The sequence below is a fragment of the Chamaea fasciata genome, unplaced genomic scaffold, assembly GCF_029207755.1.
Source record: "Chamaea fasciata isolate MVZ Bird 193981 ecotype frontalis unplaced genomic scaffold, bChaFas1.0.hap1 SCAF_21, whole genome shotgun sequence".
In the NCBI taxonomy this organism is placed as follows: Eukaryota; Metazoa; Chordata; class Aves; order Passeriformes; family Sylviidae; genus Chamaea; species Chamaea fasciata.
Genome location: NW_027094106.1, coordinates 119,833 through 137,716, shown reverse-complemented (window position 1 = coordinate 137,716; position 17,884 = coordinate 119,833). Strand labels below are relative to the sequence as shown.

At 42.4% G+C, this 17,884-nt stretch overlaps 1 protein-coding gene across 2 annotated transcripts in view; it reads right to left on the bottom strand.

The window, feature by feature from the left end:
• Positions 1-17,884, bottom strand: part of BAZ1B (bromodomain adjacent to zinc finger domain 1B) — a 44,496-nt gene that overhangs the window by 19,815 nt on the left and 6,797 nt on the right. For both annotated transcript variants that reach the window (XM_066202172.1, XM_066202174.1), the window contains exons 3-10: positions 15,788-15,932; positions 14,768-14,966; positions 11,182-11,303; positions 9,517-9,714; positions 6,665-8,360; positions 5,197-5,335; positions 4,598-4,725; positions 3,174-3,285 (exon numbers count right to left, since the gene is read on the bottom strand). In XM_066202172.1, the coding sequence (XP_066058269.1) occupies positions 3,174-3,285; positions 4,598-4,725; positions 5,197-5,335; positions 6,665-8,360; positions 9,517-9,714; positions 11,182-11,303; positions 14,768-14,966; positions 15,788-15,932 (2,739 nt within the window). The remainder of the gene's footprint in view (positions 1-3,173; positions 3,286-4,597; positions 4,726-5,196; positions 5,336-6,664; positions 8,361-9,516; positions 9,715-11,181; positions 11,304-14,767; positions 14,967-15,787; positions 15,933-17,884) is intronic.

Sequence of the window (17,884 nt, the reverse complement as noted above, 5' to 3'; positions counted from 1 at the left end):
TGAGATCAATGGCAATGGCCCCTAAGGAAAATACAGGAATAGGATTTCCTCAGAGGGAAGTTCTAGTTCGTAGCTATCCCCTGAAGTAACAGCTCCCAGCCTGTCACTTGGCTTTCTCTGGATGCTTACATATAAGTGGTGGCAAGTGTCAGACAGGTACTTAGCAAACAGACTCTAAGGAGTTCCAGATCTTTAAGGAAAAGCCTTTCAGCTGAGAGACCTTATTTTATTGCTTAGCTGCAGGCATGGCTTTGGGTGCCCTATCAGTCAGGGAGAGGCAGCCAGCACAGCACTCAATCAGAAGGGGTTATGTGTCCTTTGAGAAGCTGCCTCTGTGCCTCTGCTGAAGGCCCACGCTTGGCTCAGATCTTCCACCTGCACTGCTGCCCCTGCCTGGCAGAACAGTACACACAGCCACAAGACCCTTGTAAAAAAACAGCAAGTACTGTGACTGTCAGCACTTAAAGTCCTTCCTAGCAGAGACGAGAAAGGACAGAAATTAAGGATACTGTGGCATAATAGCCACAAAAAAAAATCCCCATGCAGCTCAATGTCTGATGTCTGAGTGGCCAAAAGGCAGAGCAGGTATGCAGTCACAGTTCTTCAACCTACCCCTCCAGACTGCAGCATTTGCTAGTTTGAGGACTCCCCTCTGTCTCCTCAGGACAATTACCTTTGCGCTTCCTACTCCTCAATGAACTCCCCTCTCAGTGATTTGTCCACTGGCGCTTTGAACAGGTGCAATTCACAGATCCACAGCAGTTGGTAGAAGCCAGTTGTGTACCTCAGCTGCAGCACTTTCCTCTCTATTTCAAAACAGCCATTGACTAATTTTATTTCCTAATCCCTTTTTTCTGTATCAAAGAGAACTGCTTTAGGAGACTTCCCCAGTTTACTCCAGCATTACTCTCCATCTCCCTGCTGAACATACAAGTTTAGTTTATTTCCATGATTTATTTAGCATTTTTTAGCCAATTATTCTCTCATGCAAGGAGCTTCCCCTCTTCTCTGAAGGCAGACCCTGAAACAATAGATTTTGTGAAGCAGGATGGTTCCCCAAGGGGAAAAGAAAATTATTTTGCCTTTAGTCTGTGCTTCACTCTATCATTCTTTTTATTTTTCACTGAAATTCAGCACAGGTTTTAAGTAGGCTTTTTTACTTTTAACAGCTTCCTTATCCTGATGTGAACTTAAAATGTTTTGTTATTGCTGCTATGTAGGAATACACAAGACAGAGAGTAAGACAGGTTTAATTAGCATAGCTAGTTTGATAACCAGGATGCCATGACAGGGACAAACAGAACTTTGAGATTATGAGAAGATGGGATTAAACCCGCTTACGGAAAGAGGAGAGATTCAATCAACCCCCTACAATAAAGATGTTGTAAAATGCATATGTTGCTTGTATGGTCTTTTAACCTAACTATTGTAGTAGAAATTATTAACCTTACTGAAATAGTATATAAGCTCTTGGAAAACCTGAGTAAAATCGGATTCTGATCACCAAATCAGGGATCCCATCTCTCCATCAATCGTCGGTACTGCTACAGTTTAATTTCCAAGTTCCTCAACCCTTTTTTTTTTCCCCAAAGGTAAGAGGCAGCACTTGCTCTGACCACTTAGTATGGAAACTCTAAGGCAAATCTCTTTGAAAGTGTTTCGGGCTTCTGAGTGCTACTTTAAGCTTGTTTTTTAAAGAAGTTTTGTAATTCTTTTTGTTGCTTTCTTTTATAAAAGAATACCGTCCATTATGGTCACTCCATACAAAGCAGCTCTTAGTGACAGAATATAATTCAGCACTGAATGTGACCAGGACCTGGCTCCAAGAGCTGCTCCTCCCAGGCTGTGACTGGTTAGTCCATACAGCACTCCTGCCTCTGTCATCACACTGACCTCCCTCCGAATGTTGCTGGGAGTTGCCAACCTGAATGAGCACATCAAATATTGTGCTTTTTCAAGTTCAGCCTGGAGTCACAAGTTTTAGGAATTCTGTGTTAATTAACTCATCCAGTTTGACTCTATGCTGCCCTCAGTATTAGCAATATGTTCTCTAAATTCAAGCTACTGTTTTCTTACGGAATTGATCCTTCTCCTGGAACAAACTTTGCCATCTCTGCTCAACAAATATCAAGTGTTAGAGGAGGCAGTTAGGAAAATCAGAGGACTTTCCTGTGGATTGCCCTCCCTGTGCAGGACGCATTCCCTAGGAAAGTCCAATTGCCTGAATTTTGGCAAGATGCGCAAAGGCCTAGACTGGTAACGGTGGGGATTTGTCATGAGAGGATGGGGCAGTGAAGGAAAGCACAGGAATTCTGTGATATCCTATGACCTGCTGCTGACAGAGCAATACCAAGGGTCAGCACTCAGTGCTGATGGTTCAGTTAAATCAAGACACCCACAATTTCAGCCTCTTGTACAGTTCCTGGTGGGGGAGCAGGTACATGTTTAGTCAAGTAGTTCTGACTGGCAATTATTCTTTGAAGATGAGTTTAGCTCTGTTTATCAAAGACCAAGCAACCCCACTCAATGTATCAGCACTGGAACTCTGCTTGACAGACACTGCTAAGAGCGGAGCTGCAGGACCACATACTTTGTGACAGTTATCATCAGGGTTATCTGAAAAATACACAATGCTCTACAGCAGTTAACAGGTAAAGCTTAGCCAGGGTTTTCTGGCATGGGGACAATGATGAGCACTCCTTACCACACAGAGCAACATTCAACACAGGAGAATTTCTCTAGAGACACTGATAGGGCCAATTACTGGAGCAGGTTACAATCAAACACGCTCAAAGGTAGATTTCATTCACTCAGAAGACACTGCTTGGCATTGGGAAGCATTAAAGTTATAACAGGCTGTCAACATGGAAGAACAAAATACTTAAAAAAAGCAATACATCAAAGAAGCATTTTAATAGCTTAATTTATATTGGCTTTGTATGATTGATTAGGTTAAATCATGGTTCCACTGGCTCTTGTACTCTTGTACTGACTGCCCTGTTAGCAGGGCAGTAATAATATCAGCAACCGAGGCGTGGGGAGCTGCTGAACCAACCCAACTGCTCAGCACTGAAAGAGGAACAAGTTTGTTGCAGGATTTAGCAAAAGAAATCTGTCTAGAGTCCTTGACCTCTACACTTTGAATACTTTGCAGCCATGAAAGTGTGTGTTACCATAAGTTCTGGCCCTGCTTGGGAGTGGTAGTCTCAGCAGGCAGGTCTGTGGTGGGTATGGAGCGGTGCAGCTTGTTCCCTCGGCTGTCACTGCCTGTGCTCTTCCTCTTCTCTGCAAAAGAAAAGCACAGGCTCAGGTAGATTCCTGAGCAGCATTCCTACTATTCCAAATACATAAAACTAGTTTCACTTTTTAGCTGTATACTGACAAAGCACTTTAAAAACCAAAGGAGGTATAAGCAGCATGAATTTTTATTTCTGAGCATCTCAGACAACACTCTGACGTGAATTTAAATCTTAGCTCATTTAGGCCTTTGATTGTTAAGTCTCTAAACAAACATGCTGAAATCCTGCCCACTGGCTGCAGCAGCAGCTGAGAGATGAAAACAGCTGGAAGCAAGGAGGTGATCAGGAAAGACAGCTGGTCAGTATTTGAAACAGTTCTTGTAAGAAAATATACCTACAGAGGAGCTTGGAATGATGTACCTCCAGCTCAGTCAGTCTCCAAGACACAGGTGGCTGTAAAGTTACACCTGGATGAAGGGTCTCACTGTAGGTTTGCCCTGTTCCATTCTTCTACAGTTGTCTAGTTTGTCCCTTGTCTAAGACAATCCTACCAGGCAAGGGCTTGGATCTAACTCCGTAAGCTCTCCCATGCAGGACTGCTGTAGATGGACTCAGTGATAGAATGTGATGTTCCAAAAGCAAGAAATGACCACGAATGAAACTCAGCTGAGTCAGATTACTGCAGAGTCTTCTCTTCCAAGAACTACTTCCACATAGAACTGTTAAACTTACTTCTGTACTGATGGAATTTTGTGCCTGTTCAAGCTTGAAAGGCTCAGGGACATGAACTAGAAGTTCAGCAAGTCCTTTGCACCTCACCTGCACGTTCAACAAACATGAAGAGCAGGCTGAGAGGAAGTGCAAGAGGAATGTTTGCAGAAACAACCACTTTGTTTTGCGGAAACAACATCGATCAGCAAAGCTGTTCATATCTAACAGACTGCCCTACTTGTTACTATTCTAAGGCTGATCTGGGACCCTTGGCACCACCAAAATATCACCACTGTGATGGACATGCTCACCATACAGCCCAACTGGCTAATTGTGCAAGGGTCTGGCATGCTGCAACTCAGCATGGTTAGGGTTAGAGGGATGATAACAACTGACATCAACCTCACTATTTGTAGGAAAGGAGACTGTATCCCATGATCCTTAGGTCGGACACTGCAGGCAAGTCTCCAGACCTGCAGCAGCAGAAAAGAAATATCACCAGCACCTCCTGTGTGCAGGCTTCTAGAGTTAAAAGAAAGCTTAAATCAAGAGTATCCCCATGAAAATACTTGGACTAGACAGTTCTTTAATGCTCATGACTCCTTACGAACAGTCAGAGCAGAGGAAATACCCTCAAGAGACCATACCTCCAGGGCTGTAGTCCTTCAAATCCTCCTTTTTCTGGTGGGGAAGGGTAAATCTGTAGTCTATACTGTCATGTGCCCAGCCTTTCTCAATAAACAAACCAGGAACCTCATCCGAAAACAGCCAGTACCTGTAAGAAATGTGTGTTAATAGGTACCTGTCTCCTTTTCTGGCTAGTTAAACACACACACACTTTTATTGGGATTGAGGGGAGAAGCATCTGTGTGCTCGACTCAGTAAAAGCTGAATGCAATGCATATCTTTATGTTAGCACAGCTGAGAAACAGGGAAAGATTTGCTTAGAATCCATTCCAAGTGCATGCCTGGGCAACAAACATGAAAAAACCCAGAAAAGATGGTAACATGGTTCCTGAGCACCCAATGCCAGCACTTGAACCTCCACTAGTCCTGACCGCCATGGGAAGACTTCAAAAAACTGGGCACATAACCAGCCACTACACTCCATATATACGCACACTTTCCCCTTCTCTCTCCTCCACAATTCCATACCCTCCCTATCAACCCCTTCCTGGGGGATGGTACCTGACACAGCCTCTCTCTTGGGGCAGAGATGGAAGCTCACAGTTATTTCCTTTCCCACCTGTTATGATTCCTGTCAGTGCCAATTGGGGTCCTGCGCATCACCAGTTTGGCTTTGGCAATTCCATCCTGGAAAGTTTTCTCAGCAGCAGCTTTATGCCTACGGATTCTTTCCTCCTCTGCTTCTTTCTCCATCCTCACTGTTAGAATCAGCAAAGAGCAGCATTAGCTTTCCTTTATTGTATCCAGACATCAATATTGTCTTTTATTTTACTACAACACAGAAGTAAAAAAAGCAGTTTTATTGGGGATTTTAGTTAAAATTCTTTACAACCCTACACACTTCAGTTTACTTTCTGCCTGCCCTTCTAAAAAACAAATAAATAATAATAATAAAAATACATATATATAAGAACAAGTCAAGGTGTAAGGATGGACTGGGCTGAAGAAACCCTGGATAAAAGCCATCACATGACAGAACATCATGGAATGGTTTGGGTCAGAAGAAACCTTAAAGATCACCTTGTTCCAACACCTCTCATGGTCGGGGACACCTTCCACTAGACCATGTTGCTCCAAGCCCTGTCCAGCCTGGCCTTGGACAATTCCAGGGATGGGGCAGACACAGCTTCTCTGGGCAACCTGTGCCAAGCCAGGTTGATGGCACTTGGAACAACCTGGTCTAGTGGAAGGTGTCCTTGCCCACAAAGTGGGGGGTGGAACATGGTCAACTTTAAGGTCCATTCCAACCCAAACCATGCTGTGGTTCTTGGTCTCCCAGAACAGATACTCCCACATTCCCACTAAGGTGCAAAAGCCAGGGTCCAGGAGGGATGCTTATCCCTCACTTGTTTCAGAAGGGAAATAACCTAGGTGAGCTACATTGTCCACTTCCGTCTGCCCAGTATCCACATTTACAACCAATAAAACCCCAAAACAGTACTTCCGAAGTTTCTCTCTTTACATCCATACTCCTCCAACAGCACTAATTACACAAAGTCTGGTGTTGCAACTCATGATTTAGAGGTTTAAGTGGACAGTTTATATTTGCAGCTCCAGAACTAAATTCTTTAAAGCGAGAAACAGTAAACTGAGATTTATTGCCCAAATCCTGATCTGGGAGAAGGGATGCTGGCAACAACCAGACCATAGGAACAGCAGCAAGGCCAGCAGCAGTACAAACTGCTTTTAGACAGGAAATATCTCCTTTGTACCCAAGAACCAGATGGCATTTACACATAAGACAAATTTTTGATTGTTTTCTGTTCCTAAAAAAGATAATGTGTTGTCCAGCCTCTGGGCCTGCCATAATTAGAAAGGTACTGAACAAAAGACATCACAGATAAAAAACTGGAAGTGGGTATAATTTTTTCTTAAATTTACAAGGTTTAAGTCACCATAGGAATCACAGCAACTGAATTATAAATCTCTACTGAGCAGACAATGCTTCTGAAAACAGGTCGTCATTTTTGCTATGAAGTTATTCCACAACACACAAAACACTCTACTTGCTACATGTATTTTCTTACCTCTCATTTGTATTTCTTGTTGCTCCCTCTCTTTCTTGGCTTGGATGGCAAGAAGGCGTCTGCTCTTCACAGCACTGATCATATCATCTGCTTCTACCTCCACCCGGTGTTCTATTTTCATAATTTCATGCTTTTTCTTTTCATTTCGTCCCATCATATGCTCTTCTTTCCCGTTCTCCTTGGTTTTGGCCACCATTTCTTTTCGCTTCTGCTTCTCTGCCCTCTTCTTGTCATTCTCCTCCTTCAGGACAGCCAAGCGCTCTTTCCACAGCTCAGCCGAGGCCTGCTGCTTGGCCTCCACATGGTCCTGCACCGAGTACGTCATTAGGATCCGGTGACACAGCGCTCCAAGGATCTGCAATTTCTCTTCAGGAGTCAGCTCAAAGAACTCCGATGTCTCCAGTTTCTCCAAAAACTCATCCTGTACCTCATTATCCTCAAAAGCTGCTGAATCCTTACTTTCATCTACATTATCTGAGACCTCGCTTTCCTCTTGCACATCTGACTTGCGCAGGCACAGGCGAACCAACTCAGAAGCGGAATGCAGAGTAAGTGGGATTTCAGAAAGTTTCATTCCCAGCTCAGCATAATCCTCAGCAATTTCATCCTGCAGCAGGGTCTGCAAGAGGATGACCAGTACTCTGTTCAAGTATAGGAAGCCTCCCTTTTCTGCACAAAGGGCTTCCATCAGGGACACTGCTGTGATGGGATACTGAGCATCTGGCATCAATAACCCTGAGTAACAGCTCAGGAACTCCACCACCATTGCCACATCCCCAAAAAGTGTGTTAGGAAGTCCTTCTGGAGTATCAACCAGTTTAAAAGTAGGCAATGTCTTCCCTTTCAGATCTTGGTCCTCAAATCTCCTCTGTTTTTCCAGTTTTTCCTTCATCTCCTTCTCTTTCCGCTCCTTTGCTCTTTCCTTCAGTTTCTCTTTCAGCTTTTCTCTTTTCTTCTTCATGTACTCCTTCCGCTGTTCCTCAGTCATGGTGGCCCATCTCTTCCTGTGTTCCAGGAGCTCGTAGCGTTTCTGTACCAACCCCCGCAAATCCTCAGGGAGACGGGCACGGTCCTCATTGGAGAGCAACCGAGCTGTTTTGGAGATGATGCAGGAAAGAGCACTCTTTTTGTCTTCCCGGTCTTTGTTTTCTTTATAATAAGCAATGAGATGGAGCGCTGCAGGAGGCAGGTGTTTCTGGGGTTTCCTGGAAGATCCAGGGGTGCCTCCAGGATTCCTGGGTGCCCTGGACACCTTAGTGGTACCTTTAGCCATGTCCAGCAGTGTCATTTGTTTCATTTTCATCTTGGGGGTCTTCAAACCTTTCCTGGGAGACTTTGCCTTCCCTGATGACTTTTGCCCATTCAGAACCCTTTTGCCTCTTTGCTTTTTGTCCAAGGATTTGCTGTTGTCCTTTCCTAGTCGGCTCCTCTTTGGAATGTGAAAGTTAGAACCAAGTTTAGCAGGTGACACCATTTTCATCACCTCTTCCAGCCCCTCTTTAGGGCATTTTGAGTTCTTAGAGTTTTTCACCTTCAGCGGAGAGCCAATTATAGATTTTTCCAAATGCACGTGGCACCACAGGGTTGGACTCAGTGGCTGTCCCAGTGAAGATCCATCTGCTTTGGATTTCTTAGGAAGCTTTCTGTCAGGTGACCGAGAACTCTTCCTCTTCATTGAGGGATTGAGAGCCATATACTAAAATACAAGAAAGAATGATTTTGTATTAATATTGAAAGGTAAATAAAGGTTATCTAGATCTTTTTCTGTCAAAATATTTTTGCCTATGTTTTAATGCTTTTTCTAATGAAATTGCTCATTGCATTACGGATAACAGGCTTCTGCAATCATAATCATAATCAGAGTCAGAGAATGGCCTGGTTTCAAAGAGACCATGAAGATCATCTTGCTCCAATCCCTGCCACAGGCACGGACACCTACCACTAGACTAGGTTGCTCCAAGCCCTGTCCAGCCTGGATTTGGACACTTCCAGGGAAGAGCAGCCACAGCCTCTCTCAGCAACCTGTGCCAGGGGCTCACCACCCCCACAGGGAAGAATTTTTTCCCAATATTCAATTTAAACCTACTCTGTGTGAGTTTGAAGCAATTTCCCCTTGTCCTGAACAAATATTAATCTTCTAGTTTTAGAACAACACTTGACCGAGTCTATGAAAAAGTGAGCTTACTGAATGAACAAAATAATGCTTTCTACATCAAAAGATGGATTTTATAACAGTACATTTCAGGGTATAGCATATAGTTGGTTGATATTATATTTGGCTGGTTAGCACAAAGGGCTGGAAGAACCCATCCATGCTATGTATGTATTCAGTACTAAATTTGTAGTATCTGCCACCACTCAATGCAGCCCCATACATGAACCAAGCCTTATGAAGTCACATGCATCTATGTCTTGGGCCCAATACCTGACACTACCACATAAAGACTGTAGCTCTCCCATTTCTTTCACACTAGGAAATCATGTCTTTACTTGTAGACAAGTAATGCAAACTATTGAAAAAAACTAAAAGGCAGTTGCATCTCAAATTTTCAAAGCAGACCACTGTTCCAGATGATCAAGCCATGTCACTTCTCAAAAAGTCAACCTTTAAAAGAGTTGGTTTTCCTGCTCTGCTTCTCTCTGGATTTAACAGATATGTGTAATTGGCACTTGGGGACATCATTTAGTGGTGGCCTTGGTGTTACTGGGTAACAGTTAGGCTTGATAATCTTAGGGAACTTTTCCAACCCTAATGATTTTGTGATTCTAAAACCCAACCAGCACACTGAGGCCTCTGCCAAGACCCAAGGAATGCGTGGGAAAGCAAAGCAGGTACCTTTAGGAATTCTTACCTTATGTGGGTCAAGCAAGAAGTCACTGAATTTACTGGGGAGAGAGTATTTCTTCACTAACTCATCCTCCACAACCCACGGGGCGTTCTCACACGTGCCAGCACGTAGCGCATTGTGACGGATGAAGTACCTCAGGATCTCCTTGTTTGGAGGACGCTCTGTACGGACTAAGCTATCTGCTGGAACATTGCTGATGATCTTGGAGATAACAAACAGACACACTGTTAATGATTAACTTCTAACCACACTATAGATACAGATCATATGGTGTAGGAGCCTCCGTGGACAGCAGGGAGAGGAAACTCTGCAAACCTGAGACACTTATAGAAACATGTAGTTTTATTGCAAGGGTCACGGGGTAAAAAGGGTCTTGCCTTCAGCCACCAGCCTCGGCTGAAGGGAAGCCCCAAGGAGAGTGAGAGAGAGAGATAAGAGGTAAGAGCTAGGGGTGACAGCAGGGTAAGAGAGGTGAGCGTGGTGAGGTAAGAGCAAGAGAGAAGGATAAGAGGTAAAAAGCAAAAGGGAGCAAGAGAGTGAGAAGGGCCAAGGATCCTGTTACAATACATTATATCTCCTTTTGTACTGAATATTCTACCGTACAGTGACCAACCGGTGCGAGATACAAAACTTACAAACTTTGCATACAGCCTATGAGAACTACTATACTACCCTATCATTCTGTATTCTAAACTCTAAAGACTACTTTTTCTAATCTACCTTTTCCCTGACACCTTGCCGGGGCCACTCCCTAGAGCCTCTTTGTTTGTTATCACCCAACCCATCACCAACTAATCACTGTCCTCCTGCCTGCCATGCCTACATCTCAAAGCTAGCTTTTATTTCTATTTCACTCACAGGTTTTATATTTTCAGTATTTCTTGTCAGGCAATCATATTTATATGCTTTCCCTGTCTCACTTTTCCCAACAATACGGCTATAAGGAACCAGGATCATTGTAGTGCTTCACATCCAAAAACTCTTCACTCATTCAAAGCTCTCTTGGAAAGACTCAAACCAAACAGAATTTGCAGAACTGAGACACAGAGATTGGTAGGAGAATGAGATAGTCAAAACAGTAAAAACCATGGGTTTACGATGTAGATTTTTTGCAAAAGCTGACCATTTTATCTGAGACGTCCCTCCAGCTAGAGCTTGCTATTGACTTAAAAGCTTTTACATACTCATGTTTGATTTTTTTTCCTGAGACCAGAGCAGCACCTCTGCACATGGTACTCTTTGAGGTTAGCACTGCCTCGCTTGTCAAATTAGCAAAAACCAGACAAAAAGCACAGAGCAATGCTGCAGCTACCCAGAGCTTCCCAAAGCACTGCCACCTCCAACTCAAAGCAGCTTGGTCAGGACAACAGCAACAACTGCCACTCATGATTACACTGGTCTCATTAACTGCACGACCAGAGATGAGGCACTTAACAGCAACCATGATAAAGGTCTGTGACTCAGTGTGTATGGTACTAAGTATTTCCATATGCAAAACCTAATTACAGATAGAAACAGCCAGGCTGGTCAGCCTCACAGACAACTATCCTGCTTCCAATGCCATGACTCTGGCAGAAAGGACTGAATTGTGCTGTATAATCACTGGCAGTGATTAATTAAACTTGCATATTCATGTTATAATAGAAAGGACTCAAGCAGACAACTCACCTTATCTTCATTTTTCAGTTTGACATCATATTTGTGTGGCAGGAATTTAGGTGGAACCCACTTCCTTTCTTCCTTCTTCAATGAAGTGGGAAGCTTTCGAGGAGACCTACGTGCTCGATCATCTGATAAAAGAAGGTGAGACACAGTCTTATTATTACAGTAAAAGAAAAAAATCCAGACCACGACTGGATGGGGCACCCTACTTTTCATTATCTGTACAGTATTTGGTTAAACTAGAACATTTGGAAAATAACCCAAACTGGGTTTTAGAAAAAGCCTAAAGATACAGGCTGGGAACGGAGGCCCAGACCAGCTCTGAACTAAGGAGATTACACCTATCTTCAAGGAGTACAAAGGACCATCTTCATTTAAAACCATCACTGCAGACAGTAAGCTGCAACCACCTTTGCAAAGGTAGAAAATGCCTGTAAGATTTAGGAAGGGGAGATATAACCCAACCAGTAAACCTGCTTAGGCAACTCCTACCAACAGCCTTGGCTGCCTCTGCCATGACTTCTCTGAAATAGTTTCATGGCAGAAATCACTGACTTGGTTTTCTCTTAAGAAGAAAGCAATCTCCAAATGTTTTTATATTTGTGGCTACCACAGAATCATGGAATAGTCTAAGTTGGAAGGGATCTTAAAGCTCATCTCATTCCATCCCCGTCACTAGACCAGCACGCTCCAAGCCCTGCCCAACCTGGCCTTTGACACTTCCAGGGATGGGGCAGCCACAGCTACTATGGGCAACCTATGCCAGGGCCTCAACACTCTTACAGGGAAGAACTTCTTCATAGGATTCAAAGAAAACAATAAAGCAAGCGTAAGGGATGAGAGTAATTATCTACTCAATAAATAGAGAATATAAGTAGATGTTAAACCTAAATAAACCCCAAAAATATAGATCTCAGAATCACATAACAGAGCACTGAAGCTCCAGCACCATTATACCGAACACAGTATAAACCCAAGTGACCTCTTCTTTCCTGGTTTACTTTTTAGATTCCCAAATAAGAATTCCATATACTTCTATATATGGAATATATATAATTCTATATGGAATTCCATCAAACAGCACCTGGATATCTGGGTGAGGAAAAAGAAATTACTATCCATTCCATACTAAAGTTAATTTTAAAAAGCCACCTTCATTTGTTGCTGCATTCTCTTGTAATAAAATATACATTTACCCCTGGAAGAGTTCAAAGCCAGGCGGATGGAGCTCTTAGGAAAATGGTCTACTTGGAAGGTGTCCCTGTCCATTGCAGGGGGGTTGGAATGAAAGGATCTTTAAAGTCCCTTCCAACACAGCTGATTCTAAAGCATCTATATTGTATTGTCTCCTGTATTCACTTTGGTTCAGATGTTCCAGAGCAGTACAGGTTCAAAGTCCAGCTCAAGCTACAGAAACTGCCTTCAGCAGTTCACCAACAATTTTCAGAACAATCTAGCCTTTCTTTGCCCCTGCAGATTTTCCAGAGTTTATTTAAGCAACTAAAACTATAAAGTCATTTCAGACTGCACAAATGATGCAACAAAGCCAATATAAAGCCTTATTTTTAGCTTCTGAAGGAGAGTAGACTCCTAAGCAGAGAGGCTGAAACGATCTTTCTCTGCCCCATTTCTCCTCCATCAAAACCAGCAAGTCTGACCCAAGTATTAATAGAACTGCCAAGGTTTGCTCTGCCCCCTTGTGTGCACACAGGCACACACAGCTCTTACATCACAGTTATGCAGAGCTTGTTACTGCTTCCAATTAATCACTCTACTGTAGTGACTTCAACTCACATCATGTGGCCACGTGTGAACACTTATTAGAGAGAAAAAGTCCAGGTGAGTGGCTGGGAACCCCCAGCCACTGTGGATGCAACTCAGCATTTCCTACTTCTGTAGTCTGTTGTGTAACTGTAAAAAATGCTACATAATTATATTAAAACACTCTAGAATAATTTGTTTCAATAATGTTACTATAGGCCTATATTCTGTTATAACCCAGAATATAAAAGCATTAGCAATAAAGTATCCTTTTAGTAACAGCATATGTACAAGGAGAAGAATTAAAAGAATGCGTGTTTACTGCTTAGGTTGACTCAGGCTGCATCTTGAGCTGGAAAATGTTGAAGATCATCTTTTCCAGAAAGGGCAGGATAGTCCTAGCTTACAGAGGTGACTACACACAGGCCAGAAGGAACTGAATCAGGGACTGAAACAAGGGACTGAACCCTCATTCCTGCAGTATCTGATCCTGAAGTGCTGCACTGGCAGTGCCCACAGCTGCTCGAGTATCACACACCAATGCACAAAGGATCATGGTAAATCTTTTTTGAACACCCAGATCCAAAACTGCTGCTGTAAATTCAATAACTGAGCATGTTTGAAGTAAAAGGTACTTCCCATGCCTCATATGTGGCATCTTGAGAGAAGCACCACTTAATAAAAAATACACATATAAATAAAGCATCATTACCCCCATCTCCAAGCACAACCCTGTTTCAAATGATGTATATAAGGCCAGATTGTTTCTGAAACATGGTTTGGTTTTTTTTTTTTTTTTTGCTGCCTGATTATATAGAGCACTGCAATGAAATCAGAAAAGCTCAAAACAGTACCCATCAGAAAGAACTGATCATTTTTAAGCTCAGGACTAGACCTTGGTATAACTTATTTTCCACTCTTGACTTTGGTCATCTGGTGGCTGGGCTATTTTCAGTTTCCTCTTCCTCACATCAGAGATTACAGACACTTTCCCGTATGCTGGAGTCACTTGTTACAAATGCCAACAGTTTATTCATTTATCAGACTTTAAAATAAAGCTCTCCAGATTAGAACTATGTTGTGGGATTGGGGTTGGTTTGTTTGAAAACCGTTTTTGTAATCTGTTTTAAAGAGTCTTAAAATTCCATTTTAAGAAGTTGCACAAGACAAACTTAATGTGTTTGGGGGTTTTGTTTGTTTTCTTGTTTTCTTTCAACAATTCTTACTCAGAGTCAAGAAAAGCCTTGGACATCACTACCTAGCTCTGGAACAAGGAAGAGCATATGAAAGAGGAACAAGGTTTCAAAGGATGCTTTATTTTGAACTCTTAGGAAAAAAAAATATTTTGTCTCAACATATGAAAATTGGAAAGAGAATAAACTAAAAATGAAAAAAACCCACTTATTTCTTATAACAACCGGGGACAAAGAGAATTAGAGCTTGTCTCTGACTTCAGAAGAACACACTTTAGAATTAGGGAGGTCTCCTCTGAGGATGAACATCACAGCAGAACTTTATCATTCTGAACGAACTTTTGCTGTTCCCCTCATTTTTTAAAAAATATATTTGTTATACTTTAGAAGTTTATACATTTCATGCACTGCTTTTGGTATATTACACCTTGGCATGACAGCACATTTTCTGCTTTAAATCAGCCAAGAACAGCTGAAAGCCAACACTGATGCCTCAAAAATTCACCACTAACAAGGACAACTTCTGGATTTTCACCCCATAACACTGTTTAAACATTCACAGCCCAGCCCCGAGATGTACCTAAACTCCAATACTCACTGCCAGGTGCTACCTACTACCATGCTGTCTCTCTACTTACTCATACTATCCCTCCTGTTGTCATCCTCCTTCAGCATAGCTTCCTTCTGGTTGTCCTGGACTGCCTGGCTGGAGTTCTCCTTGTCACTGGATGGAGAATCACAGGCTCCATCAGATTTCTTTTCCGAGGCTTCTTCGTCAAATTTCCCCAGGGGATGTATTTTCACAACTTTTGCAGGCAACATTTTCTCCTTACCAACCTGCACAGAAATATTGGTGAAGACTGAACGTGAAGAAGACAGGTGAGCTAATGGGGCTTAACACTATGAGGAAGGGGAAAAATACCAGCTAAGATGACCTAAAAGCAAAACTCCCAAGCCACAGCATTTTCCAATACTGCTTCCTCAGCCTAAAGACACAGTATGTGTGCAAGGTGCAAGTGTGTTCTCAGCAACCCCAGTTTAGAGACTCTGTCCTAAACACTGCTCACACACAACACTAACTCCTCCACATTTCCAAAAAGTTTCAGTTTTCATCAACATTCCTAGTTTTGGAGGAAATTTTCAAATCTTTAGAGCCTTTTTAGATTTTTAAGATTTGACTTCAAGCTCCATTTGTTTCAGACTACTGCTCCTTCTGGCAACATGTCAGGTGAAAAGATTATCACATATGACAATTTTTAATTTCTTCTATTTAAATCATATATTTATATATAAATGACAGATCCTCACATATTTAAGCTGTGCAACAATATTATCGGTTTCCCATGCACACACATGTATCAGTCATTTTTCTCTTGTTATTATTCCAGGATTCTGGAACGGCTTGAGTTGGAGGGCCCTTACATTTCATCCAGTTCCAAATCCCTGCCACAGACAGGGACACCTTCCACCAGAAGTATGTCTTAGGGAACCATTTTCCATCCAAAAGCAGGTGCTGTTGCTGGGATTCTATAGAGAATAAATTGTCACATCCTTCTAATAACTTGAGTGGGTAACATATTCTTCTCATCTCCTGCCTTTAGCTATCTGGAATTAGCCTTATGCAGAAGCACAGGATAAACTGGAAAACATATCCTTACCTCAAAGTCACATTCTTCTCCCACTGCAAATTTGGTCATGATCTCCAACCAAGCTGCATCCACCAACTTTTCCAAAGACACGGTGTTGTGGTGGACTATTTCCAGGACCAATTTCTCATACCAGATAGGGAACTCCTCCTTTAAGCTTAGCAAGCACAGATGAAGTTTTCATTATTCATTATTATTATTAAAGGGAATAAAAGCCCAAATGCAAAGTACCCTCCCATTTCCCAGTTCCAGGAATTCCTGTTAACAGCCAGGACAACTTTTGAGGCAGATGCTCCATTAGCATACGAACACTCAAGGGCTTTTGGCTCCCCTCCCTTATCCCAGCACTCCCCCAGGTGTTAGCTGGTCTGAAAGTCCCAATTGTCCTGGTCCTCCCCAGAAGGAATACTGTAAACACTCAGGAAGAGCAGCACTGAGTGTGAAGCCTTTCATGATGGTTATTACTGCTTCTCTACTAGATATTAAATACAGATCAAGATGTTGCAATTATCCTAGGGCTTGTTATTTTAAAATGTCTGTTTCCAATAACACCACAATTCTGATGAAGATTTAGCATTTCCTTCTCCCCCAACAGGCTGCCAGTGCAGTAAAGACAGGGGGGAGGTCTACACAATCAAATCATCTTGCCAAAGAAAAACAATCTTGTGTGTTTCACCATGTCATGATCTTCAAACTTTTCCATTCAAAGAAAAGACTGTGATAAATTTACTTCCCTTCTTTCCCTTCTAAGAGCTGACCCCAAGTAGCTGACAGGGGCACTAAGGAATACGTTGCATAAAGCCTCCTGGCTAAAAAGCAAAGTCCATTTCAAGCTACCATAAGGAGGAACAAAACACTCCATTTCTTCAAAGCACTTTCAGCTTCCCAGACTCCGGGATCCATGACTGAGAAACCTCAGCTATATGTGCTGTGTTAACAACTTCCATAAGCAAATTTATCCCTTTAGCAGTCTGTCTAAATGAACTTTTTATCCAGCATAGTGTCAGGTATTAAAGCAGACAAACTGCTTGGGAAGCTTTTCATCCCATTTCAAAGAGACAAGACCAAAATCTCATTTCACAGAACCCTTCCCGCACCCCATCCCCAATTCCATATTAGCAAGACTATAGCTAAATTTGTTACTGAGGAATTTGAGAAATCTCCCATTTTTATTTCATTGACATTTCTTAATGTTTCCAGAAGTGGTCAATCAATCCAACATGGATAATCAAAAGAAAGTAGCAGTAGACCACTGGGTTTTGACTCAGGATTTTAAGTCCATGGAGCTGCCTCTGCACTGCCCCTGCCCTCTCAAACAAGAACACCAAGGAGCAAAGCCTGAAGGCAGTAGTGTGTCACCCCTCAAAGAAATTAAGACTATTAGCAAATGGGTTTCTTATTCGTTGACTTTAAGGTTGTGATTAACCACAAATGATGGCAAATTTCTCCTCAGGAGAAGGCTGTGAACTCTTTGCCAGTGGATCAGAAACATGAGGAGAAGCAGCAGAAAATTCCACCTCTTAGGTGGTACCGCTGCCACTCTCCACAGTTAATATCCAGGGCAAAAAAAGACACAGAAATCCAAGTTACCAGATGACAGAATGGACAAATACGTCACTAGCATGGCATAATTCCTATGATTTGGTAATCCCACAGTAAATTGCATGTGCTGGTTGAGACACGGACTTGCATCTTTACAGAAAATCCACTTCTATGACAAGGGCCATGCTGAAGCTCATCCAAGAATTCCTGTGGGCTAAAGGTCATGGCCACAGCAGCCTAGATGAACACAATCTGCGAAGAGCAAGGACTCTCATTGTTTCAAGTAGAGCAGATTCCCCAAAATCTCACTACAACTTTTCTTTTATGTAGTGCAACAACTCTAATGCAGATCTGGAGAAAATAGTAACAGGTGTGGACCTGGCTGATCTCAAACACTTCAACAGACTCTTTTTATTCTATTTTGACTTTACATTGTTCAAGATTTGTTATTTTTCCCTCTTAAATATTCCCAATACTCCAGGGGGTTTAAAATATGCCAAATGCTATATGCTGAACTATTTTGGTTCAAGCAATACCAAGACAAAGCACTAAATAAGTAAATTATCC